We start from the raw sequence: 23,887 nt of genomic DNA, 5'->3' as shown, positions 1-23,887 counted from the left end.
CCCTGTTTTTGTATTATTTTTGCTTTCCTTCCCTTATGTTCGTCTGTTTTGTGTCTTAAAGTCCTCATATGAGTGAAGTCATACGATATTTCTTTCTCTAACTTCTTTTAGCATAATACCCTCTAGTTCCATCCACATAATTGCAAATGGCAAGATTTCATTCTTTTTGATTGTCAAGTAATACTCCAGCACTTGAAAAGCTTTTGAGGCCAAGGGGTTATAGAGACAAGTGCCCCCCCCCCCCAACCTGGCCCAGGACGCTTGGTTGGTGCTCCTGGTGGTTGCGAGACCTGTGGCTCTGACAACCAGGCATGGCCTGAGCCCACTGTCCCTTTGATTGCTTCCCGCCTCTGGTGGGAGCTTTTGCTTTTCCTTTCCTTTTCTTTTCTTTTCTTTTCTTTTCTTTTCTTTTCTTTTCTTTTCTTTTCTTTTCTCTTTTCTTTTCTTTTCTTCTTTTCTTTTCTCTTTTCTTTTTTTTTTCTTTTCTCTTTCAGTTTTATTTCATTATTTACTTATTTAAAACTTTTTTGAAGTTTACTCATTTTTGAGAGAGAGAGACAGAGTATGAGTGGGGGAGGGACAGAGAGAGAGAGGGAGACACAGAACCCAAAGCAGACTCTAGGCTCTGAGCTGTCAGCACAGAGCCCGACGTGGGACTTGAACTCATGAACTGTGAGATCATGACCTGAGTCAAAGTGGGATGCTTAACCGACTAAGCCACCTGGGTGCCCCTTCTTTTTTTTTTTAAGTTTATTTTTATTTATTTTGAGACAGAGATAGAGGGCACGTGGAGGAGGGGTGGAGAGAAAGGAAGACAGAATCCCAAGCGGGCTCTGCGCTCTCAGCACAGAGCCTGATGCCGGGCTTGAACTCACAAACCATGAAGTTATGGCCTGAGCCAAAATCACAAGTCGGACACTTACCGACTGAGCCACCCAGGCACCCCAAACCAGCTTTTCTAACAGTCTCCCTGTTCCTTAGAGAAATGGGTGCTTGTCCTTCCGTGTCCCCATGGCTTCCTGCCCACCATTTCTTCTGATTCCTTTCCTGGGATGCTGATCACAGGCATTGTTGGCCTGAGATTGGTCACACAGATGCCATTCCCGGAGCCACATGTTTGCCATCAGCAGCCCTCTGCCGAGAATCCGTGGACACCTGTCCCTCGTCCCCACATCCCAGCCTCCTGTCATCGAGGCGTCTGTGTCCCTGGCTGCCCTCTAGCCATCCGTAGCCACCCCAGCTCCACTGAACCCCCCAAAAGAGACACCCCTCAGGCTGCGTACGCCTGGGGAAGACTGCCCTCCGAGCCCAGTGCGTGAACTGCCAGGCAGGGCAGCTGGAAGCGTTTACCCAGGGATTGACCCGTCTTGAGGGGAGCTGGTCTCTCTGCAGCAAGAGAGCAGGGAAGCCTGGTGAGCCGCTTTCTCGCTCCCAGCCTTTGAACTGCCTGCCACTTTTAGCACCCTCTCCATCCTGGTCCCTCGGCTGGCCTTTGGCTGCGAGCCTTTCTGTTTCTTCTTGGGGGGTCCCATTTGTTGAGAAGATGGGGATACTCGTGCTCTGTGCCATATCCCTCTGCCTTTCCCTTCGGTTGTTTTCAGGAACAGAAATGATACCATCCCAGTAGGGTAGCCTCCTGGTGGCCGTGCCTATCCTGCGTGCCTCCCCCCCTTACCCCTTGCCCTGCCTCCCCACCCCCCTCCTCCTAGCAACAAAGTCTAAAAATACTCTCTTTCCACTGAAGGGTTTTTTTTTTTCCACCAAAGAAAGTGAGCTGACTGGGGAGGAGGAGGGGGCCGGAGCTGCTGGAGGTGTTGTGTTCTTGGAAGGTGTCAGAGACCCGGCGGCCGGACCTTTGGCCAGATTATGGACTGGCAGCTCTCTGGAGACCCTGTCACCGGGAGTAGGAGGTCTGATCTGGGGGCATAAGCAGAACATGGCAGAAGCGAAGAACAGAACCCATCGTGTAAATGAGCAGTCGTTCATTGATCTGAAAGTTGATGATTTAAAACTGTGTTAAAATTTGAGGGATTTAGAAGCAAGTCGGGTACGGTTTGTGTTGGTATAAGGCCTCTGTCTGGGGTCTGGTGTACAATCCCAAGGAGCGAAGGAGAGAGAAGCATGAAATTCCCCTTTCTCTCCTTCCTAGACCTTCCCCTGGGTCTTTCGACCCCCTAACATTGTAGGCATAGGCCCGAAAAGGGAGAATTCCATAAAGAGCAGTGAGGTGGTCACTCTGTTGTTAGCCAGCCCGCCCCTGTGACAGGGACCCCTCAGAGAGCCAGCACTGCCGTGTCACTTTGCTTTCCTATAGGGCAGCCTGCCAGCCCCACCCCTGTGGCTCCTTGGCTTTAGGTTGGGGACCCAGAGTAGACCAGACTTCCTGAGGTTTTCCACCTCTCCCCTAGAGCAGAGTCTGAAATCTCAGCTGGGTCAATTGTGTAGAGAGGCTCCTGTGTTGTCACTGTCACCTCAGAATGTGGACAGCCTCTCTGGCCATCTTCCTGTGTTCTCTGATGGAGCTTGGTAACTGTGAGTATGAAATTCAATCTGACTTGACAAATGACGTCTGACTGCCTTCTCTGCAAGGGCGAGACTCGGTGTGTGCCTTCAAACGTCTGACCTAGTGGAGAGAAGACAGGAGCACAGGTATTTGGGCATTGTCCCCGGAAGATGAGAGAGGCATGTAGCGTCTCTGGGTTTCTCCTGGTTCTGTATTTCCACCTACGACTCCTCCTTTAAAGGTGCCCCTGCCCTGTTCCCTGTTGGCATCAGAATCTTGTTCAGGAGAGAATGCTGCCAGGAACGTATGTGCTGTTAGTGGCCACCTCAGCCACACTGCACAGGGGTCTCATACAGGGGTTGAAACAGTGGCAGGTGGGAAGCGAGTAGCTTAGCCAAGACTGCTTGGTTGCAGATAACAAATTCTAATTCCAGCTGGCCTAGGCAAAGAGGAGAGTCTGTCAGGACAAGGTAGGGCTTCCCAGAACCCTGGGTGTGACTGGACCTGGGAAGGGACAGGAGGGATCAGAAAAGCCCGCCAGTCCTCTCGTCTGCACCTCTCAGCACACTGGTCTCAACGTCCCACATATAAGCTAGCTCTTGCTCCCTGGTCCCCGCTGGGCACATGGCTGCCCACATCTAGAGTGGACAGTGTCACCTACCCAAGAAGAGCAGCCCAGCTCTCCCCAAGCCCGGGGCCTAGCTCCTGGGTGGAGGGGAAGCTGACTGGCCCAACTTGGGGTGTGTGTTTCCCTCTTGGTGCCACAGAATACATAGTACTGGAGAAAGGGGGCCTGTTGAGTCGCCGTTTGGGCAGGTGCCCCAAGAACTGTCCTCTGTCCGGAGAGCACAGTGATGGTTCTTTAATTTCCATTCTTCCTATCTTGGAGTTGGCTGAGGTGGAGAACAAGATAACTGACAAGCCGTCCCCTGGAACTGTTGGTCCTCCTGTTGAAATCGAGGCAGGAAGTGGCAGCAGGAAGGACCATCATGCTTTTTTCTCCCTGGCCTCCCACCACAGACTGTAAACCTAGCCTTAGACCCTAAACGAACACGCTAGCTGCATTTTGAAGCTAGAGTCGCAGGACTCAGCTGGGTTTTGAATCAGGTGGCAGCAGCCAAAGCAGCTGGTGGAGAATGGGGCTCCGGGGCACTCCCTGGGGGGGGCAGGCCTCAGGGGTGCTGCTCTCCAGCTGGTGCTCCGATGGGCCTCCGCAGGCACCATGGGCCCCACTCAGAATCCAGGAGGAAGTGTCGGCCGAGAGGGGCCGTCCTCAAGCGGGCATTAAATCCCTGAGTGTGCACATTCGATAAATGGATCAAGGAAGCCAGGCTGACAGTAATGTTTGTGGTGAGATGTATCAGTCGTAATGAGCAAGGCTTTTTGGAAACTGACCTTTTAACTTCAAGTGGGTCTGGTGGTTAGAGATAGAGTTTCTGGGGCTGCCTCAGGATTGGTTGGAACGCTGTGCTAGAGCCAGGGAGGCAGGGAAATGCTTGTGACAACAGCAGAATTGGCAACGGAACCATGGGCGTGAGACGCCGCACCGCCTCTTCTGGGTACGTATAGGGTGACAGGACCGTTTTGAAGAGCTGGGCTTCGTTTTGGGGGAGCCCTTTGGAGATGCTTTTTTTTTTTTTTTTTTTTTTTTTTTTTTTTTTTGATCCTGTAACTTCCAAAGAACCGAATATTTCAATTCCTTTTTGAGTGTCATGAATCAATGATCAGTGTCTACTGGGATGTTCGTTCTTTGCTCTCTGTGTTGTGTTTTCAGCGAAGGGGCTCTTGTGGCCGTGCTTTCCAATGGCTTCTCCGATGTGGGCACGTGGGCGCTGCCACGGTGGGCAGCTCCGGGCTCTCCCTCCCCTGAGCCTCTGCCACCTCCCCTTTCCGGCCAGGCGAGGTGGTCTCCGCTTTTGCGCTCTCTGATCCACTGAGGAGACCTTGCATTAGCCTTTATTTCCGCCACACATCAATTTCTCCTTTCCTTTCTGCTCAATTTGCCTACGGTTCCTGCCTCCGCCCACGGGAGCTCTGCCGAGCAGAGCCGCGGCACTCCGGTCCTGATGGCATCCCGCGGGCACGGCAGCGAGGCAGCCTCCGCACGCCCTTCAGCTAAGCATCGCCAGGAATTGATTTCCCGGCGATTAGGGAAATGCCTGCATTTTAGGATGCGCCACAGTGCTTAGGTGTTATTTCTCCACATCTTCTCCAAGGAAATGCTACACGCTGAATTAAGTTTTTGTGTTTTTGTTCATGCTCAACAGCACCATTGCAAACCCAGATTTCGCCAGCCCCGTCGTGGCAGCGCTGGCGGGGGGCGCGGGGGCAGAGTGGGTTTGGCCAGCATGATTGGCATTTGAGGGTCGGAGGGCACTGGCCTCTGAGAGAGGACCTGGGCTGTCCTTGGTGAGAAATGCTTCCTGACAGGCCCTCTTTTATCCTCCCAGGCGTGGGCTGATGCCTTTCGAAGCAGTCCTGACCTCACCGGCGTTGTGCATATATACGAGGAGCTGAAGAGGAAGGGGGTCGAGTTTCCCATGGCAGACTTGGACGCTCTGTCTCCCATACACACACCACAGCGGGTAAGCTTCCAGCTGGCGTTTTCTAGAAAGACCTATTGCAGAACGGGCAGGCCACTGCCACCACCCTTCTGCTGCTCCGTTTGAATTATTCAGCTTGTCATCACGCGTTCTTAAAGCTCGAGGGCATTTCTTTTTAATAACAAGGGGAATGCAGGAGTGAGACGGCTGGTTGACTGGTGATTAAGTGGCAGCAGTGTCTTCCCCCACCCCCGCTCCCAGTTCTCATCTGACTGTGCAAGGAGGATATAACAGAGGGATCGGTTCCGAGATTTTCCTGGAAATGGCTGCTTGGGTGGAGCCAGCCTGTGAGGGCCCATCCCATGAGGGTCACTAGCACCCGCTTTTCCGAGGGCCCAGGAATCTCCCTTTGGGAGTGCCAGAGCACCTCCGTGTCCACGGCAGTGCAGAGGAGCTGGTGACGTCACTGATCGTGGGGCAGAGGGCAGCTTTCAGTTTTTTAGACTGTACAAGCCAAATAGATCTAAATTTTATTTTGAACTGAGTGTTCGGTGTCAATCCAGACATGCTTGAATTCCTCCGGCCTTGGAATTCAAAGCCCAGAGAAGGCCTCCTCCCACTGAAGCCTCTTACAACGTGAGGCAGCTCTGTGCTTCAGAATGAGTAGCACGCAGGTGATGGTGACCGTTCATCCTGGGAAGCGAGTACCTCTACTGGCTGGGAATCAGCGCCTGGCCCCGGGGCGGGGAGCCAGGAAGCTCCAGGATCTGGGAGAGAGGTGCCTTGTGCCAGCACACACACTCTGCCTCACTGGCCCCATCTGCCCATCTCCAAAATGGGGACAAGGAGTCCAGAGTGCCTGTGCAGGTCTCTTCTGTGAACACAGTTAACGTTGAGGCTTTCTGAGATGCTCAAAAGGGAAAGCATAAGGAATTCTACTTTGCAAAGCTTTGTTCTCATTATGATCCCTCCAAACCACTTACCATGCCTTGTGGAATAAACGTAACCTGTTTTATTTTTCTAATAATGACACAGAACAGCGTTGTTTTGTGCCTATAATTACAAAGAACATTCGGTAAATTGCATAATTGCTATTTATATTAGTCTACTTGTAAAGGCCAAAATATAATCTTCTGGTACCAGATAGGGATGTGTGATTAGCAAAACTTCATAGCAGCCCCCCTCCACTCGGATTCTGGGGGGCCCTAATAACGGGAACCCTGACCAGAGCTCTCATGGAGTGCCCTTGGCGCTGCCTTTCTGAGTTGCTTGGTTTGTCTGGGAGGTAAGTAGAGGGAAGAGCCCTTGGTACCCCCCATTTGTGGACGGAGAGACTGGGTGCAGAAGGGGCAGGGATTCCCCGAGCCTCACAGGTGAGCCGTAGAGCCAGGCCCGCTGCCTCCCTGCAGGTGGCTGTGGCGGGAGGGGCTGCCGGGGCGGGTAGGCGCCGGGCCCAGCTGCACGGGCAGCCCAGGTGAACAGAGGACTTTGTTGTTGCCGTGCCAGAGCGTCCCCGAAGTGGATCCGGCCGCGACCATGCCCAGGCCCCAGTCGCAGCAGAGGACGAGTGCCAGCTCCTATTCCTCGCCTCCTCCTGCTCCCTACTCCGCTCCGCAGGCCCCGGCTTTGAGCGTGACTGGCCCCATCACGGCCAATTCAGAACAGGTACTTGCACACTTCCAGGCCATAGGCAAGTCGGCCGACTGTCCTTGCTCGCTCTTCCTGGAGATGTATGGATGCTTTCCCTGACCAGGCATTGTGCTAGTGTCCGCGACCCACAGACGGAAGGGAGGGCCCACCGTGCAGTGGGGAGATGGGTGCAGAGGCTGCGTGGACGGTGTGGTGGTGCGGTTGCAGGAGCAGGAGCTGAGAGTTAGTGCTACCTGGAGGGCAGCCCCGGGAGCCGATGCTGCTGAGGCTCTCGAAGCCGGAGCGGGGCTTGTCTGACAAGGCATGCGCCGGAGGCGTGGAGGAGCGGGGCGCTCGAGGGAGCAGCAGGTGGAGGGTTTGGGGGATCAGTGCAGGTGCAGGATCGGAGAGACAAAGGGTGAGGCCAGCGCACAGCCGTGGAGTTGCGTTGTGAACAGCCTCGTGAGTCACGCGGAGCGGTTTGGATTGATCCTGTAAGAGGCGTCAGCCATCAGAGGCCGGTGACCCGCTCAGCAAGGTGCCGTGAGGCCGAGGCCGGGATGAGGAAGGCCCTTAGGAAGCATTCTTCCTGCCTTTATTCCAAACCCTGCCCACCTTCCCTGAGTTATTTCCTGAGAGGCCAATGCCATTGAAATCCCAACCTGGATTTTTTTAGACGAGTCGTGGAGACTAGTATTTAGATGAATCTGTAGAATTGCCATTCAGTAAAATTTGAGAACTGATCAGACTTGAAAAAAGAAAATCCATTCCAGTGTCTGTGACAACGTCATTATTTACGGAAGCCCACGTAGACAGAGGGGTCAAGCGATGAGGCGTGGTTAACCGAAGCGTTGTGCCAGGGTTGCTCACGTTTCCGTTCTCTGGCGGCCCCGAGGAGGCGAGCAGGAGGAGGTGAGCTGGAGGTCAGGCGGGCCTGGACTTGAGTCCCCACTCTGCTCCTCACTGTGAGGCTTCGGCTGGGTCACTTTGACCTCCGTCGACTGTTAGTAGAACGGGGCGGTGGTTCTTCCTCTTACCCACCCCCAGAGTAGGCATGAGCTTGTCGGGCAGCCGGATGGGGCGGCCTCGTGATAGTCCCCCCGAGTGCCGCGTGCCCTTTTGAGGAGAGGAGGTCGAAACCCACAGCTAAAACACGGGCTGTACGATAACGTGCTATTCTGTTCACTCCATTCTGCCCTTTCTCGCTACTCACAGTGGCCAGGACCTGTCCCCAGAAGGGAAGCCCTGGGGAAGAGGGTCCCTGGCGGCAGGCTCTGCTGCTACGGGCAAAACTGTGTCCCTTTCTGCCCAGAGGGAAGTCTGACATGTCTGGAGTTGGATGGTCACTGAGACCCTCCACTGACTCTTTGTCGGTTGCGTGGGAGCTTGGGAAGAGCCCTGCCAGCAGCCAGAACAGTCTGGAGAAGGGGGAGAGTGGAAGAGCGGCCTGGCTTTGAGGACCCTTCTGATCCCATGTGGTGTCTGTCGCATTCCTGAGCTTCCAGGGTCAGAAAGCTCTTCTGGCTAAGACTGGGGAGGACTTCGCCCACTGGGCGGAACCGGAGGGGAGAAGAGCCTCTAGGGATCTCACCCAGTGCTCTCATTGACCATTTGTCCATTTTCCATCCAGTACATATTTATCGAAGTCTCCTGTCGCTATCCCTGTGCTCGGAGTGCAGACCTCAACTCAGCAGAGTCCCTGTCCCCAGGAGGTCAGCCAGGACAGGGGCGGGGGTCTGCGGTAGGAGGTGCGCTGCTTGGTTCTGCCTCAGGGAGGGCAGGGGAGAGTCAGAAAAGGCTTCAGTGAGGAGAGAAGGTGTCATTTGAATTCGGTCAAAGCGCAGTTAAGAGCCATAGCAAATCCAGTTCTCTGGATGTTTTAGTGGAAAAGGGATCGATACTGGGTGCCTGTGGGCCAGCACCTTGCAGGGTTTCACTTGGGTTACTCACAGCAGCCCTGTGAGGCCGTCGTTTTCACCTTTGCATAGCTGAGGAACTGAGGCTCAGATTAACACCTGTCCTTTACAGTGTCCCTACTGCAAGAAAGAGGGCCCAGGCCCAGGCCTTGGGGAGCTCTGTTGGATGGGAAGGTCAGGTAGTTTTCAAAGGGACCTTCGTAGGGAGCTGACTTGCAAGGGGGTCTCCCCTGGAGTCTTCTTTTGGTCCCTCTCCCTCATTCTTGCCACACTGGGAAAGTGCAGCTAACGCCAGCCAGCCTCTCAGAGGACCATAGTGCTTAGATTGTGCACTCCTGGGGCCAGAGTCTGTAACGAGGGGGTTCCTTATGAGGACCGCAGTCCTGAAGAGCCCTTGGGGATCACACACTCCACCACTTTCACTGGCAAGAATAGGGACGGAGGCCTGGGGAGATTAATGCCCCACTCAGAGTCTTGCTGTGGGAGGGCCGAGCCACAAGCCAGCTCAGTCCACACTGGACCCGGCGCTCTTTCCCTGTACAGCGCTGCCTCAGTGTCACAGCAGCGTCACCTGTGACAAACTCTTGGTTAACCAAGGGCCCCATGGGGGTGGCCTCACTCCCGCATTTGCTTCTCCCTTAGAGCTGCCATCGCCCTCACACCCAGACCAGAGTGAGATAAGAAGCCGCCTTCTGCCCAGCACATGCAGAGGAGTGACCTACATGTCACAGTGAATGGGACTGTCACCAGACAGGTTCAGGTTGACTGACCTCTCCTTCCTGCTTTCCTCTCCACTCCCACCTCCCCGGCCTAACAGATTGCCAGGCTTCGGAGTGAACTGGACGTCGTTCGAGGAAACACAAAAGTCATGTCTGAGATGTTAACAGAGATGGTCCCCGGGCAGGAGGATTCGTCCGATCTGGAGTTGCTGCAGGTGAGGGGGGGCCTCGTCTTGTGGAAGGTCTGGACCTGGGGAAGCAGCAGTGAGGCAGGAGCGGAGCCCGGGGGGACTGTCGTGGGAAGGGACATGTAGGCTCACACTCAGCCTCATGCTTCCTGGCAGCGATCAGATGCCAGCACCAGGCTCTCCTTTTTATTTGCCTTCATAACATTTTTTGCCCTGATAATAAATTGCCGACTGTAGAACACGTGCCCCTCAAAAGATGAAGGAAGTATCAGGAAGAAGATAACTCATTTTCTTTGATTCCAGCATCCACAAGTAACCCCTGTCGATGTTTTGATGCATTTTTTTCACGTTTGTTTTCATTTCAGGTGTAGTTGAGATCCTATTATGTGCCCCGTTTTGTGTATTGCTTTGCTTCCTCAACATTATGTCGTAAACATTTGTGACAGGACCTCCTCAACCTTTCCTACACGAGGGAGCCCTTCTAGCCACACTTTATCCCCCAGAGACTCCTGAGACTGAAATTAAATAGAAGCTCCTTTTCTTTTACTGAATACTGAGGATTCTGGGCTGGGGTCGCCAACATTATGGTTCCTGAGGACCCGTTGCTAACTGGCCTCCTCGCCCCCTGGACGCCGAGTGGGTCTGGGGGCATGACAGAGAGGGGTCCAGTAGCAGGGCCAGCCTGCAGGGCCGCCCTCAGACTAGTGTCTGAGCCAGCCAGATCCAAAGCTAGTGACCAGATCTCCACCACACCCATCTCCGACGACTCTGGCACTTGTAGAAAATGGCACCCGCACTGCCCTTAGAAGCAGTGACCTTCTGGAGGGGTGGAGAAAGGGTGCCATAAACTGCAGGTGCCAGGATCTTTTCAGCGGGAGGCAAGATGCTTGAGTAAACAGGTCAGGAGCCAGACTGGCTTGGCGAGCTGGCAGGAGTGCCTCACGACGTGCCTGCTTCTGCTGTTCTTGTCTGGCGCTCAGAGTCGTCAGTCTTGGCCCCCCAGGCGCCGTACCTCCCACCCTGCTGCTGGCACACAGCTCGCAGCCTATGAAGGCCCGGCTCTGATGGCCCTGCCTTTCAGCAGTGTGCACAGCGAAAGTGACCTGGTCCCAGGCAGCCTCTTGTTGTGCCTGCTTCCTCCTGGGAAGCCATCGGCTCCTAAGGAGGTGAGGTGAGGGTGGGTGAAGGCCTGTTCTGGGGCTGACACGGAGCAAAGCAGAGGTACATGGAGTGTGGTCTCTGCTCTGGTCCCAGCCTGGTGCAGGAGGCAGACAGGAAACAGCTCCTGTCCACGAAGCCGTGACATCGGGTTGCTCTTGAAGCCGAACCGAGTACTCTCAGCCGGCCCGAACGAGGAGCCCTGAGCGGCCTCTCGCAGACCTCACCCCTGACACCTGCAGCAGACCAGGTTGGCCTGTTTGGCAGGTCCAGCTTTCCACTGCAGGGGACCCAGTGTCCCCTTAATGCGTCACTGACCTCCATTCCCAGCCTGCAGGGGGAGTTCTTCCAGGCACTGGGATCTGAGAGCAGTCCAGAAACAATCGAGAAACTGAGAGGGCCTCTTGAGGCAGCGTTGTGCTGTGTCAGCGTCCGAATTCCTGCTGACAGGGGGTTTGCAGTGGACAGAGCTGAGCTCCTGGCAGCAGGGGGTGGGCCGAACAAAGCCAGCATGCTTCCAGACAGCCATAGCAGACCCAGACAGCAAGCATACTCCGTGCGTGCATGCGTGCGTGTGTGTGTGTGTGTGTGTGTGTGTGTGTGTTTAAACAAGCCCATCAGCCAAGACAAACAGAACCTAATCTCCTGGCATCAGCTCACAGTTTTCAAAAATAGGTTGCTTCCCATGACGTTTTCCTTCCCTCTGTTTTGTTCCAACTCCAAGCCTACCAGCCCTCCCTGCTATCGTATAAATCAAACAGAGAAGGAACGACTCCGGGTGCCAGTGGGAGGCTGGCCTTCCAACATGGGAGATTCAGGAGTTGGGCAGCTCTGTGTGAACAGCCACGGCTCTCCTTGCCACTGGCCTCGCTCCTCAGTCATTCTTGACATCTTCCCTCTTCTTCTTCCTGGGACAGTTGGAGCCAGCTGGGCAGGGGCTCCCAAAGGCCAGGGCCACCCCAGACAGCGAGACTGCCACATGGGAAAATGCCACCATCTGCTTGGAAAGTGATGGGATTGGAATGTGCCCCGAGGACCCCTCAGTTGAGCTGGAGGGCAGCCAGATTGCTCAGGGTAGAAGCTGTCCAGAGCTCACAGTGCTGGCCAGGGCCGTGGAAATAAACCCATTTGTCACCACCCCAAATGTTCACGCCAACAGAAGCTGCTCCCGATTGGGGTGTAAGCTGCTGGGTCGGAGGAGATGCAAAGAGAGGAAATTGTAGGTGTCGGTCCCGGGACGCATCGGTGTGGCGACCATAACCACGGGCGGGAACGTCCCAATTGCTTCCTGTGCCTAGCAGAGCATTTTCAGGTGTGGCCTTGAGCAGAGCCACAGCGAACCTCAGCAGGAGAGCCATTTGCTTCAAGGGAAGCGGAGGCCACTCCTCATTCTGTGCTGTCAGCGTAGCCGGAGACCCTGAGGGAAACTGAGGCAGGGTGCCCAGAGGGAACACTGTGCCGTGTGGGATCCTCCACTCCCTGAGCTGGGAGAGTCGTCCTGGGCAGTCCGGCTCCACACATGTGCTCGGATTCCACCTACAGCGTGTTGCCTGGTGTCCCTGCCTCATCTTTCTTAACATCTTCTTGACACGACAGGCTGTTCACGTGAGCCCATAGAAGCACTTGGTTTCCAAACGCACGTCCTAGTTAGACTTTGGGAAGCGCCGCGGCGAGGCAGAAAGAGCCACCGGGTTCACATCCAGGCCCTCCCGCTGACAGGCTGGGCGATACTGGGCCAGTCGCCTACCCCTCAGGGCCCAGAGTGATCACACTCAGCTTAGAAGGGTAGGAATCGTCCATTTGAGGTGGCGCACAGGCCCATCATACGCAAGTTGGAGCCCCCGTGATTACCATCGGCACCCCCTTCTATGCAGCAAGCTAAAGTCTGTCTCCCTGTAGCTGCTACCCTGGTCTGTCATGTTTGACGACAGAACAAAACAAAGTCTTCTTTGGCAAGGTGGGTCCTTAAATGTTTGAGGACTGCCATAAGCCCTTCCATGGCCCAGTCTCTGTGTGGGACAAACGTGGCTGTTGGCCGCCCACCTCGTAGATGACCTGTCAGTTCTCAGCAGGAGTCGGATGCTGTAAATGGAGAGCATTTCCATCAACACAAAACCTTCCATCTCTTTCTCATATGGCCGGTAAGCCAGGTCTTCCCCCATCCTGTGTGTGGGCACTTGGGTCCGGGCCTGAAATTTGAGACTGCGTCTGTGTCTGCTAGAGTTCACGTCCTTAGCCGCAGCCCGTGAGTCCAGTGTTTGAAATCTTTAAAAGATCCCGAGGCTGTCATTCGGTATTCTCTGTCTCTCCCAAATTAGCCTCTCGAGCTTTGTCTTCAAATAGTAATAACTTTTAATTAATCCAGTGATGCCAAAATTGGGCATTCCTACGTGGCCATCCGTCAGATAATAAAAGAAGCCCTCCTCCACATTGTTTCTTCAAGTAGCAGATGGTATATCCCCTCTTGCGTCTTGCATCATTTCAGCAAAAACCAGGATGTCCAGGACCATTTTCTCTAGAGAAATCTAGTTTATTCTACATGTTTAGCTTCATTATCCCCCTTCTCTTCAACAAAGAGTTTCTCCTCCTTCCCCCCCCTTCCTTTGCAGCTATAGAAAAGAGATCTTCAGGACCTTGTTCTGTGCTCCTTAGAACTTGGAGAGGGTTCAGAGGAAATCCATAAAGATGATTAAAAGATTGTTTTATGAGGTGGGGATGAGAATGTCCCTTGAAGAAAAGATAAAGGCATTGGGATTAATTAGACAGAAAGAGGATATTTTAATACGTTCTGATCGATGGAGGGCTTTCGCACAAAGAACACTGACCAGCTGTTCTCCTCCTCTGTTGAGAAGCCGAAATCTTCAACACGTAGGAAATTCCTGTCCTGGCTGTTGCACAGTGGGAAGGACGACCTGGGCAAGACTTCGGGCCAGAAGAAAGTTGCTCTGTTTGGTTGGTTTAGAGATGGAGGTAGGCAGAGGAAGGTCTCCCCAACTGCGCCTGCCCTGGGGTCTGGCTGCGTGTGACCCCATGAAGGTCATGCAGGTGGCCAGCTGGTGGTTGGTGGCAGAAATCTCAACATTCTGGTTCTTCTCTCCCCTTTGATCTCTGTCTTTTTTCTCACTGTTTATTTATTTTAAGACGATGGGAGCGCCGGGGTGGCTCAGTCACTTAAGCATCCTACTTTGGCCCGTGTCTTGATCTCGCGGTTTCTGAGTTTCAGCCCTGCGTCGGCTCTCTGCTGTCAGGGAGGAGCCCTCTTGGGATCCTCTGTCTCCCTGTGTCTGTGCCCCTACTCCGTTCTTGTGCTCGCTCTCTCCCTTTCAAAAATAAACAAACATTAAAAAAAAAAAAAATGATGATGACCTAGGGTCACATTCAGTGCTGGCTGGCTCATTCAGTGGAGCTTGCAACTCTTCGTCTTGGGGTTGTGAAGTTCGAGCCCCACGTTGGGTGTGGAGATTCTTTAAAATTAAACAAACAGAAAAGGTGGTAACTTTTTTTTTTTAATTTTTTTTTTCAACGTTTTTTATTTATTTTTGGGACAGAGAGAGACAGAGCATGAACGGGGGAGGGGCAGAGAGAGAGGGAGACACAGAATCGGAAACAGGCTCCAGGCTCCGAGCCATCAGCCCAGAGCCCGACGCGGGGCTCGAACTCCCGGACCGCGAGATCGTGACCTGGCTGAAGTCGGACGCTCAACCGACTGTGCCACCCAGGCGCCCCGAAAAGGTGGTAACTTAAAAACTTGAAGGAAGGAGATGGTAAAACTTGCTCTGTGCAGAGACCCTTGGACATCCTTGATTTAGAAGCTCCAGGCCAGACTCTCTGGGCCAGTTTAAGCAAAGCTCTTTGGGAGGTGCCTGAGGACCTCTCCGGGGTTGGGCCACAGAGGCTTTGCCCATGGGGTGGGTCGGGGGCCATCTCACTCCCCACGCCAGCTGGAGGCTGTGGGAGCAAGGCAGCAGGTGCAAGCTCAGAGCAGGTGTTTCTGGTTCCTGCAGTTCACGAGATCACACATTCTCTGCCCTTGGGTCTCCTTCTTCCCAAGAGCTGAGTCGTAATGTTAGAGCCAGGAGAGGTCTCAGAAATCATCTAGCACTTTCCAAACGCTTCTGTAAAGTAATGGAACCCTTTTCTCCACCAGTAAAATTCTCCAGAGAACTGCAGTGTTTATTTATTTTGAGGGACAGCATGTGAGAAAGCATGAGCGGGGGATGGGCAGAGAGCGAGGGGGAGAGAGAGAGAATCCCAAGCGGGCTCCTGCCATGTCAGGGCAGACCTGGACTCGGGGCTCGATTCCGTGAACGTGAGGTCACGACCTGAGCAGAAACCAAGAGTTGGATACTTAACCGACTGAGCCACTCAGACGCTCTTGTACTGTTTAAAATAGATAAAAGCTGCCGTGGGGTGGGGTGTCCCAAAACCCCATGCCGTGGAGGCACTTTAGTGGCACTCTGCAGAGCTTCAGCACTTCGCTGACCCCCTTTTCCTTCCCCGGAGAGAAACCGTTCCAGAGGGTGCTGGAGACTCAGAGAGCTGATCTAGTCAGTCATGACTGCTTGCTGCCTGCCACTTGGTTCCCAGCACACGGGAGGGCCTGGGCTCCGTGGGGGAGACTGAATCCAGCCCTGCCCTTTTTCATCTAGTGGTTCTGTGCTTTGGGCATCTGGAGCCATGTTACTGAGACGCTCCCTGCCATCTTCTGAGGGATCTGGTTTGGTTCTCCGTGGGTTCCGGTAGACCATCCTTGAGGGCTGCTCTGCGTTCTGAGGCTTCCAGTGGTTAGGGTGGGGGTAAGGGCTGGTCTTCACTTATTTGAGGCTCTGATGGAGGGGCTCTGGCGACCTGGGGCCGCAGCCCCGAGTAGAGGTATGTCCAGAGTGCTGTGGAAGTCTTGAGAAGGTTGGGCTTGGGGGGAGTCTCCAGAAAAGATCGAGCTCCTTTGGCTCCTCAGAGATTTTTGGCAAACACCTTGAGTGCTGGTCTCCTCTATACCAGGCACGCCGTCACCCAGGGAGAGGGAGTGACAGGGTGGCCCAGGAAGGGGTCCTGGCAGACAGCAGAGAGGCAGGCGCTGCGCCTCTTTGCTCTGTCCACTGCCCGGCCTCCTGTGTCCCCGGGCTCCGTCTCTCCCACTCCTCCATTCCCATGCTCTTTGGCTGGTCTCTGGCGTGTCTTCCAAAGCGCTGGGCAGGATCTGCTACCCGAGAATGGCCAAGCATCTTTTTTCTTTTGGTTGACGGGGGCTGGTCTTTTACAGTTCATCTAAATCCGAGTTTCCTTCTTGGCCCTAAGCAGGTGCTCCTTGAACTCTAACAGTGTATTAGAAATACTACAATTGGGGCGCCTGGGTGGCGCAGTCGGTTAAGCGTCCGACTTCAGCCAGGTCACGATCTCGCGGTCCGGGAGTTCGAGCCCCGCGTCGGGCTCTGGGCTGATGGCTCAGAGCCTGGAGCCTGTTTCCGATTCTGTGTCTCCCTCTCTCTCTGCCCCTCCCCTGTTCATGCTCTGTCTCTCTCTGTCCCAAAAATAAAAAAATAAAAACGTTGGAAAAAAAAAAAAAAAGAAATACTACAATCATTTATACCGTTCACGTCAGCCCTGCCTCCTGGAATCCTTCATGCAACCTACTGTGATGGCTTCTTTCATAAGTGCCTCTGTGGGCTTTCGTTTCGTTTTGTTTTGTTTTATGTTGATGGCCTGGCTTCATTTTAGCCCTCACTCATGAGCATACTTTGTGTCTGTAATTTGGGTTTCCACTGGGCCTTTGGCTTTGACTGTTCCTGTGGTGACTGGATTTGACCTGTGAGTGTCCACCAGCATCCATGGCAGTTAGTGTGACAGTCCATCACTCGAGTTCTGGAAAGGCTCCAAGTCCCAGGCCAGTTCCTGAATGCCCCTCTCCTGGCCGGCCTGGGGATACGAGCCATTCACAATGGTAGAGAGTGGCCATTTTGTGGTATTTCACTCTTTACTGGACATAATGTCTTGTGCAATTCATTTTTGGTATTTGCCTCTTGTTATTCAGACACATGGCTGTATGTTTATAAATGCTTACTACTGGGTCACTGGGGCCTGGGATGAGTCCTGGAGAGGGAAAAGTAGATTCTAGGTGAAGGAGAATTCCCCATTCTCTGAGTGGAGAGAGTGCTAGGTAGAAGGCTAAGCTGATGTGGATAACTGAGTGAGGACAGTGATGGGGAGCTGGTGGTTTGCATGCACCGAGGACTCAGAGCACCGTAGAGTCCAGGCCCCCATCCTTCTTCCTCCAACCTCAGCCTGCTTCTGACCTCCCCTCCTCTGCATCTCCTGCTGGTGGGAATGCCACTCCCTGCCTGGGCTGATCTGTCCAGGGCTCAGCTGGCACCGGAAGTACCAGCTCGGGGGTAGGGAGAGAGGAGTTTTGACTATCCTGTGATTTGCTGGGAGCCTCCTATTTCCAGGATGATCCTGCCTTCTCCCAAACAAAGAATGGGGGTCTTAGGAGAACCAAGAGTGGGAATCTGTTCATAGAAAAAATTAGAAGGTCTAGACACTGGGCTTGCTGTCCCTAGAACCAAGAGAAGCATTAGCATTCTAACTCCATAGGGGGCCAGCAACTGGGTAGACCCATGACCAAGGCAGTGTTTCCATAACCAGAGAGACTGGGCGCAACAAGCCAGAGAATCTCCAGATGAAGCTGTTTTTCTGCTGGTAAACACCAGACTAGTTTGTACCCAGCTGTCCAAATCTAGATACCTTCTGTCTTGGAAATTACAGCTGGAGTGGGGTGATTCTGGGCTGACCCACGTGGGCTGAGCTGCTTTCCTCAGCTGCCTCCGCTCTTGGGGAAGCAGCCCCCGCAGGCCGAGCAGCCAAGGGAGGGGTGACAGCAGAAGCCGTGTCCAGGCCTGGTGTCTGGCTGGTCATGGTCTACTTATTCTGTGATGGACAGGTCCGTCGAAGTCCCGACCTTGCTCTTACCTGCAGGATCAAGCCTAGGACACGCATCCCCCTTCAGTGGTGAAGCAAGAATGTGTGTGTGAATGTGTGTAAGGGAGCACTATTTCGGTGCCTTGGACCGAGTGTGGACAGAAGGAATGCAACTTGCCTTCAGTAATTCTCCCTGGAGCATTTAGGGAGTAGCTCCTACGTGTCAGTCATGGGTACTGGAGAAACAGGGACAAAGGATGCCGTCTCTGCCCTCAAGAAGCTTCAGCGTAGAGTGTAGAGCGTGAGGCAGACCAGGAGCCCGGTCATAACGCCCCATGTGCAGTGAGCACAGTGTTACAGGGCGCCATTGGGTGCCTGGATTCCTTGCTTTGCGTTTGGCCACCTCTGTGGTGCACTCGGCAGATAATTCCTGGGCCTTTTCCCTGCATGTAGCTCCGCACAGGGCATGAGGGGGAATAAATGGTGGCACCTCCCTCATGGAGTTTATGGTCTAGTGGGAGGGGAAACCTAGTTCTAGCCAAGTTCTGGACAAAATACAGAGCTGAACAGAGATCGTGTGTGTGCAGTGAGTAGAGCAGTGACTTCTACCAGAAACATTTCAAAAGGAGGTGGTTTTGAGGCCGAGCTGTGAGAAGGAAGGACCTCTGCCCCTGCCCTCAGCCCCTTCATTCACTGGGTCATCAGCTGCCTCCTGCGTCTAGGTGGGCAGGGACAAGCTGTCCCCTGCTTCGCCCCCATTGGGACTTGGAGCTTTTGTCCTTAGGCTCTTCCTGTACTCAGGGATGCTGCATGGCCAGTCTGGGATACAGGATGGCAAGGAGCCCTGGCAGGTAGGTGAGGGAGCTCCACAGGCAAGTTTCAACGAGAGCCTGAGTCAGGCTGCCATCTGGAGCAGGAAAAGCCTTCGGTAGCCAGGCTATAAAGTGGTAAGGGTCTGTCTTCGGAGGGATAGTCCCTTCTGGGGGTAGAGAGGGCCCCAGTGGTGACTGGGAGTTCATGAGAGTCATCAGCTGGGAAGAAACATCAGAGCTTGCTGAGCTCAGACCTCAGCGAAATGTCAGACGCGCCACCGAAATACACCTGGTGTGGTCGTGCTGCCGGGAGTGTAAAATGAACTGATCTCTTTTTTTGGAGGGTCTTCTGCCATTACCGGTCTGTGTTCTAAAGGACCATGCCCTTGCACCCAGAAATTCCACTTCTAGTAGCTTGTCCTGTGGAAGCACTGGCACAGATGCAGGAGCACGTGTGTGTGCGCGAATGTTCCTTGGCGCTGTGTTTGGGCCGGCCAAAAAGAGGCCTCAGCCTGAATGCCCAGCAGTTGGGGGGGAAGGGGGGGTGTATTATAATACACGAAGGGACGAGGCCGGCTGTACAAGGCCGTGGGAAAAAAGGTTGTCGAGAGTATTTTGCTGAAGAGAAAAAGCAAGCTGCAAAGAATCCTGTTCTAAGATGTAAGGAACGGTCTGCGCAAACACGTACCGATGTACGTACGACGGCTAGCTGTGGACGCTTGTCCGTCTGTCGAACAAGAGCTTACTTCCCCTGCGGTGACAGGAGGCAGAGAGGAGCCTTCCACTTTGCATCCCACCCACGTCCAGCTTTCTGGACAAGCGTGCACTCTTTTTGTGACTTTTAAGAATTGGCGCACATTTTCCCAAAGGAAATGCAATGTGACCAAAAGCGTCCCCAGCAGGCTAGCCAGAGGCGCGTGTGTTCCCTAGGAGCTGAACAGGACCTGCCGGGCCATGCAGCAGCGCATCGTGGAACTCATCTCCCGCGTGTCCAACGAGGAGGTCACCGAGGAGCTGCTGCACGTCAACGATGACCTCAACAACGTCTTCCTCCGCTACGAGAGGTGGGGGTTAGGGCCCTTCTTCTCCCTGGGAAAGGCTCATGCCCTGGCAGAGGGATTTCTTTCCTCAACAATGGAGAGAGGGGGAGGGAGAGATTAGAGTTGGAAAACGGTCATCAGAGTTGCTAATGTGTTCCCCGGCTGACTGGGAAAATGCTTCTCGGTTCTCCTGGGAACCGGGCCGGCTGGGCGGAAGGTGACGTGGGGAATTCGGCTCTGCCCTTTGCAAGCCTCAGGCCGCCCAGCCTTCCCCAGTACCCCCAGCCCCTGGAGGGTGGGGAGGGCAGGGCCCGAGAGCTTCGCACCTGCTCCTTTGAAGATCCTTTGAGTTTGAAAAGGATTAAGGGGGAGCGGGGGGATTCTCTACTAAGGAAAAAAGATTTCCTCTTTCCCATCTTTAAAAAAAGAAGAAAAAGATTTTTCCCTCCCTTTGCAAATGTCAGTGTGTCTAGAGTGTTCCAAAGAAGGCAGGGTGTAAGTGCCGGATGCTGCTGCTTAGGGAAACACACACACACACACACACACACACACACACACACACACACACACTCACATGCGTACATACACGTTCATTTGAGTTCTTTCTGCAGCCAAATCATTTTTGGATTTGAGGTAACCAACTTGAAAATTCTTTTCCTTTTCCAAAGCCTCCCCCGGGAGCAGCAGTTGTCAATAGGAGGTAATGGCAGGTACAGCTCCCATATCATCACTCCGGTGCCTGTACCTTGGGCTTCCCCCCAGTGAAGGCACCAGAAAGCACCTTGACCAGGCCAACCTTCTCCTAAGTCTGAGGCCCTCGGAGACATGGGGCCCTGGCATCAGGGTCAGTGTGACAGATAAACTTGCATCTAGGGGACTTCGAGGGTGATTTTGCTCTGGGTGTCCCAGCCCTGGGCCTTGTCTCAGCTTTGACTCTGATAGTAGGGATGGGGGGGGTGGTCCTTTGTCCATCTGACAGACAAAGAAAGCCTGGACACACCAGGAGCCTCGTGTGTCTGTTGGAGATGAGGAGCAGATCTGGGGTGCCTCAACTCCCAGCCCGAGACCCCTCAGTTTTGTCATGTGGTTCTGGTTTCTCTACTTTTAATGGGCGTGGCCTTTCACCTGTTAAACCCATTTCAGCCCCTCCTAGGATAGGAAGACGGGCTAAATTGGGCATTTTCCCGAGTCTACCATGCCCAGTCTGACCACAAATTCAGAAGCAAAGCCTGGGCCAGCAGCCCTGAGGTACCATTCTGGCTTGAGACCTTTTGATAAGACTAATTGTCCCTCGAAGATGGTGGGGGAAAGGTACCCCAGGATTAGAAACTTTTCAGATGGGTTGATACTCCCCTTCTCCTTATAGGCCATGGCTCGTAAAAACACACAAGTCTTTCTTGAGACCACAGTGGATACACATCGCCTAACCAGATGGTCCTTCCTGGGGATCACTGGTCACCAGGCACAGACCCCGGCCAGTGGGGAGACCTATGTGGAAGGACAGCAGATCTCCATAAACCCTGCTGTCTCTAGCCTCTGGCTGGAGAAAGTCTCTTAGCTACTGCTTTGCCCATGACGTTTCGGAACTCTTAAGTGCAAGGGCAGCCTACACACGTGCCTCACAATTGCTCTTGTGTTCCCACCTGGTGTGAGAGTGACTTGGGTATGCCACAGGAGAGGCTCACTGTGGTCGCTCCAAGCTGAGTCCCATCCTCAGCTACTGGCGAGTCTTCTGGCCCTGCCAGGGGCCTGTGCTTGTCTTCCTCCTCTGGCTGTCTGCCCTGTGTGCGCTCCGCCCCCTTTCCACCAGAAAGCTGAGCTGGGGGCATTTTAGCGACACAGGCTAATCACTCCTAGCGCGGCTCTGTGAAATAGGGAGGGGGCTGCGCGTCTCTCCTGGCTTTGCAAATAGACCTCTGAGCGCCCCCCAGGTAAAGTGGTTGGCCCAGCCACCCCCTCTAGGGGCAAGAGGGGCACTCTGGGCCCAGGATGTGAGGGGACAGCTGGGAAAGCTTTTGGTCCCCTGGATGTGCCAACCAGCACCTTCGTCCCTCCCCTCAGCCGGCTTGTGGGTGAGCCTGGAGGCTGGTTCTCCTCCAGGGCAGCGCCCCCTACGGAGGAAGGCGTGGTGAAGTTGTGTGTGGGGAGATCCACTTTCCCTGGTCCCCAGGTGGCCCCGATTGGTCTCCTTTCCTGGAGGCTCTGTCCCCAGGAGCTCTTCACGGGACCAGGGAGCATCACTGTGCCACGTCACGCCCCTTACTCTGCTTTCCCTTCCCCGTTAGGTTCGAACGATACAGGTCAGGCCGGTCAGTTCAAAATGCCAGTAACGGAGTAAGTATTCCTTCAGAATTCTCTCATCTCCAGAGGCTGGGAGGCCTATCTCCATTCTGTCTCACCTTTGGTTTTTCTAATTGGGACTTCAATATTTGAGCAATTAGGGGCGCCTGGCTGGCTCCGTCTGTAGAGCGTGCGACTCTTGATCTCGGGGTCATGAGTTCAAGCACCACATTGGGGGTAGAGTTTACTTAAAAAAGAAAAAAAGAGCAAGTTCAGGGCGCCTGGGTGGTTCTGTTGGTTAAGCGTCTGACTTTGGCTTGGGTTACGATCTCGCGGTTCATGAGTTCGAGCCCTGCATCTAGGTCTGTGCTGGCAGTTTGGAGCCTGCTTGGGATTCTTTCTCTCCCTGTCTCCTTCTCTCTGCCCCTCCCCCTCCCCCCCCCCATTTGTGTGTGTGCCCTTTTTTTCTCTCTCTCTCAATACATAAATAAGCTTCAGGAAAAAAAAGTACAGAGCAAGCTCTGGTTGGTGGGATACTGAGGAAGAGCTAACAGGCACATTCCTGGCAGGAGGGTGGCAAAGAAGCCCCAAGTTACAGCTCCTGGGACAGTGACTGTCCTGGTGGCTGGTTCAGCCCTGCCTCCTTTGGTGGGGGGAGGAGCCAATGCAGAGCTCACTAACAGCCAGGCCCACCACGGACCCTTGAAGTTCCCTGAAACCCAGGTGAGGGAGACTGCCTTGTTCCTGTATTGGGGAAACGTCGATGCTTTTCCTCGGGGACCATGCACGATGCCTGCTGGCTTTGGAGCCCAGCACCAGGGCTCCGAGGCTCACCGCTGTCTTATGCTCTGGCAGGTACTGAACGAAGTGACCGAAGACAACTTAATAGACCTGGGGCCGGGGTCTCCAGCTGTGGTGAGCCCAATGGTGGGGAACACGGCACCCCCATCTTCTCTCTCCTCCCAGCTTGCAGGCTTGGGTAAGTGTCTCATAGGGACAAAGAGGGTCTCCTTTGCAGGCCACTTCGTAATTGTGAGTCTGGGCTGAGGGTCCATTTCTCTCTCTCTGTTGGAAGTCCCAGAGAGAGCATTTTGAGGAATCCGTGGGAAAGTGTATTCCTGAGGCCTGGCCAATTGTACCATTTTTAGTTCATGACTCTTGTCCCTAAACTTAAAAGTTTAAACCTGTGTTGGAAAGAAGGGGTGGAGGGAGTTCCAAGGAACAGGGAGTTGTTTGCTTTAAAAGAAAGGTAGCTGCTGTGTTTTATCTGGAATATTCCATGTGGTTAAAGTGATTGTCTTCTCAATATAAATTAGGCCAAGGATGGCAAATAGGTTTTAGCTCGTTGGCTACTTGGGACACTGGTCTAAGAAGGATGCTGAAGCCACATCAGAGCTTGGAAGATGAGTCTGTAGTTGATTGGTAATGTCTGCCACAGACTTGGAAGTAGGAAGCGATGACACTGATACATTTGCTCTCCTTGAACTAACATCAGCCTAAAGTGCTCCACTGCCTGAAACCTAAAACAAAAGAAACTCACCACTTTTCCACTTCTCTGTTTGAAAGTGTGTATATGATTCTAGATGCTGCAAATATGCTGGACGATACGAATCTATAACAAAATGACAGTATTGAAATAATAATGCATGGCCCTTGCAAAATTCTGTCTTGCTTTTTTCTGTTTCCTTTTTTTTTCTTAGTATTTCTCTTTATACGTTTATTCCATTTCAGTCAAACAGGGTTTTTATTTAGTGGCCTGTCAGTTACTATAATCCTGGCTTCTCGGCATCTCCTATATTTGTAGCTACTGTTTTTCTTTCAGAACAGATTTCTCTGCCTTGAATCCATCCAGCATATGGCCACCATATTTAAAATCCAAAATTCAAACTGAATTCTGCTGTCTTCCTTCTTTTCTTTTTTTGAATGTTTATTTATTTTTGAGAGAGGTTGAGAGAGGGAGAGAGAGAGAGGGAGACAGGATCAGAAGGAGGCTCTGCACTGAGAGCAGAGAGTCTGATGCGGGGCTCGAAATCACGAACTGTGAGATCATGACCTGAGCTAAAGTTGGACACGTAACTGATGAGCCACCCAGGTGCCCTAGCTGCCTTCCTTCTAGCGTTCAGTCTCTGTCCACAAGCATTTTTCATTTCACACACCCTGGACTTCAGGTTCTGTACCTTGGTA

At 53.5% G+C, this 23,887-nt stretch overlaps 1 protein-coding gene across 2 annotated transcripts in view; it reads left to right on the top strand.

The window, feature by feature from the left end:
* Window positions 1-23,887, top strand: part of TOM1L2 (target of myb1 like 2 membrane trafficking protein) — a 119,901-nt gene that overhangs the window by 80,227 nt on the left and 15,787 nt on the right. For both annotated transcript variants that reach the window (XM_047089645.1, XM_047089644.1), the window contains exons 5-10: window positions 4,954-5,088; window positions 6,553-6,711; window positions 9,409-9,525; window positions 19,314-19,447; window positions 21,709-21,757; window positions 22,559-22,682. In XM_047089645.1, coding sequence (XP_046945601.1) covers window positions 4,954-5,088; window positions 6,553-6,711; window positions 9,409-9,525; window positions 19,314-19,447; window positions 21,709-21,757; window positions 22,559-22,682 — 718 coding nt within the window. The remainder of the gene's footprint in view (window positions 1-4,953; window positions 5,089-6,552; window positions 6,712-9,408; window positions 9,526-19,313; window positions 19,448-21,708; window positions 21,758-22,558; window positions 22,683-23,887) is intronic.

The sequence above is a fragment of the Lynx rufus genome, unplaced genomic scaffold, assembly GCF_022079265.1.
Source record: "Lynx rufus isolate CCGP_SWC_20201006 ecotype Redwood Valley unplaced genomic scaffold, mLynRuf1.p SCAF_28, whole genome shotgun sequence".
In the NCBI taxonomy this organism is placed as follows: domain Eukaryota; kingdom Metazoa; phylum Chordata; class Mammalia; order Carnivora; family Felidae; genus Lynx; species Lynx rufus.
The sequence above is the reverse complement of the archived record's forward strand: the minus strand, read 5'-3'. Positions and strand labels throughout refer to the sequence as shown.